Source organism: Setaria italica, chromosome V, assembly GCF_000263155.2.
Source record: "Setaria italica strain Yugu1 chromosome V, Setaria_italica_v2.0, whole genome shotgun sequence".
NCBI classification, from domain to species: domain Eukaryota; kingdom Viridiplantae; phylum Streptophyta; class Magnoliopsida; order Poales; family Poaceae; genus Setaria; species Setaria italica.
This window is the reverse complement of record NC_028454.1, coordinates 33,996,938-34,001,017: the sequence shown is the minus strand read 5'-3', so window position 1 is coordinate 34,001,017 and position 4,080 is coordinate 33,996,938. Positions and strand designations below refer to the sequence as shown.

General features: G+C 51.0%; 1 protein-coding gene and 1 long non-coding RNA gene across 2 annotated transcripts in view; one reads left to right on the top strand and one right to left on the bottom strand.

Moving 5' to 3' along the window:
• Window positions 1-1,876, bottom strand: part of LOC101778548 (lipid phosphate phosphatase 2) — a 5,216-nt gene extending 3,340 nt beyond the window's left edge. Inside the window, exons 1-5 of the mRNA XM_012845783.3 lie at window positions 1,598-1,876; window positions 1,435-1,516; window positions 417-663; window positions 241-328; window positions 32-160 (exon numbers count right to left, since the gene is read on the bottom strand). Coding sequence (XP_012701237.1) covers window positions 32-160; window positions 241-328; window positions 417-650 — 451 coding nt within the window. The 5' untranslated portion in view covers window positions 651-663; window positions 1,435-1,516; window positions 1,598-1,876. The remainder of the gene's footprint in view (window positions 1-31; window positions 161-240; window positions 329-416; window positions 664-1,434; window positions 1,517-1,597) is intronic.
• A 642-nt stretch (window positions 1,877-2,518) lies between these two features.
• Window positions 2,519-3,297, top strand: LOC105914333. Its single transcript, XR_001163988.2, has 2 exons — window positions 2,519-2,792; window positions 2,906-3,297. It is a non-coding gene; the product is annotated as an uncharacterized LOC105914333 (long non-coding RNA).
• The last annotated feature ends 783 nt before the right edge of the window (window positions 3,298-4,080 follow it).

Here is a 4,080-nt window from a genome sequence, read left to right as displayed (position 1 = left end):
GGCTGCAGTGAGTTATCATTAAGGTGTGACTAAAGGTTTAAGAATTTTACAGGTTTTCCATCAGGGAAGCAGCGCCAGAAGAAATCTGGACGTGGTCGCCCAACACCATCCTTGATTGCATCAGTTAAAACGGCAGTGATAAGAACCGAAAATAGGAGACCTGGTAGGACATGCTAGATATCAGAATAAGTTATAAATGGACAAACTAGCACCACAAATCATGCAAAAAAAAGGGCGTACCTAGTATAGCATGATGCAGATCATATACATTCCTCCGCTTAAAGTATATCGCAGTGATGATGATCATAGGCCCAATGATTCCAATTATCTGAACAAGCATAATTTGAAGATAAGTTACCTAAGAAGTTCATGGGAATTGACAGGGTAGCATTAAACTAAAAGAGAACAGTATATACCGGCACAGCCCAAAATGGCACTGTGTTGTCCTTCATTGGGTATCTGAGATCTGTCATCATGTCTGATCCGACAAATCGATGGAATGGTTCTATTATATTAAGAATTCCATCTAATACAGCTAGAAGAACTAGCACAATCCAGTCATACATGTGTAGCCGCGCAACTTTGGATCCATGAGATGTTATATAGGGAGTCGGAGCTCCCAGACGAATGGGTGCGGCTGGTGCTGGCATATTCTCTTGAGTCCTGAAATTGTGAACTGGCTAAATAAATTTACAGTGTCTTTCAATTTTTTTTACAAAAACCACTAAATAAATTAGAGAAACAAAATGCACGTTCATCAAAGCAACTAAACATTTATACAACGATCTTGGTTTTTCTAATATCTGAGAGGTACCAAAGACTACCATTGCACTTATCTAATTATCGCTTTGTGATTAAAAAAAACTAGCAGACAGGAGGTACGGCTTCATTAGGGCCTACAAAATTATAGAATTTTATGTCATGCGAAAATAGTTGTGCAGCTTGACTCAATGCTTGTTAGCTGAAGTAAGTATAGAATAATAATTATTATTTCGCCCATAGCTTGATAATCAATGTCATAATTCCTCGGATGCTCCTGAGGCATGTTCAGAAGCATCATAGGCATAGACAACTAAGAGGATGAGACAGCCTATAAAAAAAAAAGAGGGTGAGAAGGAAGCAGACAGAATAACATGTCAAAACCGGGCTGGGATCAGCGCAGTTGCTACTGCAGTAGCATAGACGGGCCTAATGCTGCAAGCACCACATTAAGCGGTCATTTTAATTTTCAAGGAGCAAGGAGAAGGAGCAAGAAACTAATTATTGATTTGTTGGCAACCCGTCCCACCACAACCAGGACATGAACCATCTGACCGGTGACACAGGGACGCACGCCAGGTGCTCGACGCTTTGCCGTCCCCAGCTCTAGACAAATCCGCTTGGGAGTTGATCACGACAACTAGATGCCGAAGAGGCGAGAAGTGAAATTCAAACCTTCGACCAAGCTATTAGCAAAAGGATCCACCGCTTTGGCTCCGCGGTGCTCTCCTCCCCTTCCCCTCCTCCTGCGGCGCGGCTACAGACGACACGACCATGAGCAATCTGCAGAAAAGCGCCATAGAGAAACAGCCATACCACATACGAACACAGAACGTACCAGCGTATGGCGACCTTGCTTTCTCCCTCTCCCCTTCCCAGTTTCCCTTATCTAGTCTCCTCTTGGTACGACGGCTGATACCATGCGACGCCATGGAGGAAACCGTCCACGCGCGTCGGGCACGAAAAGTCGCGTTTGGCAGGTGTTTCCCTTCGCTGTCCGCATGCCGGGCTCCAGTTTTCTAGTGGAAAAAACCGACGAGGGGGCGGGTGGCGGCGCCGCCGGTTGAAGACGCGGCAGCTGAAATTTGACAGTCCGGTCGTTTCTGGGGCTGGGTTTCGCGGCTACCTGGGTGGTGGTCTGGTGGACTGGTGGGTAGGGGCAGCGGTTATGATGTGTCGCTTGAAAACCCAAAGACAATTGACGGGCCCGTGGGGGTGATTTCGGCCCACGAAAGCTCGGGAAAAAAAAGTGCTATTGGCGCACGGCAAGCATTTTGCCAAAGGTCGAGCCACACTTTTTTTTTCTTTCTGGGATGGAGTTAGGGGGTGTTTGGGAGCACTTCACTTCACCAAAAATCACTCCACTCCACCAACTTCAAAAAAATCGTAGCCAAACACGTTCAGCTCCAGCAACTCCGGCTCCAGGAAAAAAGGTGGAGCAGGGGGTAGATCCACGTTTTTTGTGGAGTACCTCAAGAGGTGCTCCAAAAACCCCCTTTACAGATCTCCTCGTGGAGTTGGTGGGTATTTACCCACCATTGCCACTCGTTAACATGTACCGGTTCGATTCACGGAAAAGAAAAGACTCCCGTCGCTCCTCCATCCCGTCGCCCCCTTCTTCCTGTCGATCTTGTCCACGGGGGACGAACAGGAGCTCCGTCGCCCCGTCCCTGGCGCGCGCCGCCCGGCCGCCGCCCGCCGCGCCCGCCCGGCCGCCGCTCCGCCCGCCGCGCCGCCCGCCGCGCCCGCCCGCCCCTGCCGCGCCGCCCGCCTGCCGCGCCGCCCCGGCCGCCGCCCGCCTGCCAAAGGTGTCTTGCACGAAGAGAAGCGGAAGGCTAGCTGCAGGGCAAGGAGTAGCCAGTAGAGCAAGACGAAGAGAGAAGCAGCAGCGGGCGCATGCGGAGGCTGCGCGCCGCTCGGCCCGTCGTCCCCGTCGCCGGTGCTTCCGATTCGCGGGGGTTTCTTCCATGATTCGGGAAGCAAGGCCATGTCTCCCCTGCTCCTCGGATTCCTCGGCTTACTCCTCGTCGCAGGTTAGGATTCCCTGACCCCTGTTCTTGCTCTGTTCCGTCTCTTGAATTGCTCTGTTCTTGGCGTGGGAACTGAATTGCGCGAGTAACCGTGGCTATCGTGTGTCGTCTTGAAGGTGAGGTGGTGGTGATAGCCTTGAAGGTGAGGTGGTGGTGATAGCCGGAGCGCAGGGCGGAGCCGGTAGCGCCGGCGACGACAGGGAGGTGCTTGACCGGAGCGTCGCCGGCGCACAGGAGGCTCGACTCGCGCACCAATTTGCTAGATGATTCACCTCGCGATTTGGCAGCTCTCAGCAGGCCAGACTAGCGATCGCTCGAATCCATTTTAATCCATGTGCAAACAAAATCTCTCTGAATCTACATTCTACAATTTGACCCAAACTCATTCAGTTGTGAAGTTCATTCAGTTCGGTAATGGCATTTTAGGCCGTTGAAGCTTGTTATTCTGAAGCTCATTCAGTTCTGAAGTTCGGCAGTGGCATTCTAGGCCGAGCTCATTCTTTGTTTACTGTTTGTGCCTGCCTCTATGCAAAGTAATGCTTCCCAACCTACAACTGCTTGAGCGGAACTGTTATAATCAAAATATTCCTTAGTTCCTCTAATGCAAAGATGAGCTGTTCAATGCTGACCATAATGAAATTACCCTGACTAGCCATCTCTTTCTCTGGGTGGTACATTCGAACATTCTTGACGGCGAACATTGTTATTATCTTGCGAAAGCTTAGTGCCATACCTGGAAAATTTAATTTGAATGAATTAAAACAAACAGTAAATTAACAAGGGTTACAGATACAGCAAGAGCTACCCTGCTGACATTTCCTGGGCTGCAATCGACCCTGCTGACATTTCCTGGGCTGCAATCGACGGTCGAGGTGGCCATGCTGTTAGAAGTTAGAACCCTGCAACGACTGTGCTGCAGGAGCCACCGTCGGCGGGGGAGCCGAGACTCTCGGCGGCGTGGAGTACGCGGGCGGCGTCGGAGGTGCAGCCCTGGCGGTAGATGTTGCAGAGGCTCACGTCAGGGGCCTCCCTATCGTGGGAGGGGAGTGATCGACGAGGTGCTCGGGCCCGGCGAGGTCCTGTAGTGGCGGCGGTGGAGGAGGCTTGGGGACTCTGATTGGGGAAAGCGACGAGCGAGGAAGGGAGAGGAGAGAGAGAGGAGAGACAGACATGTGGGTCCGTTCACAAAGGGTAAAATAGGCTATTCACAAGAAGTGCTCATGTTTTTGGAGCTGGAGCACTGTCTCCAACCAAACACGTGCAACAGCTCCATATTTTTCTGGAGTTGTTG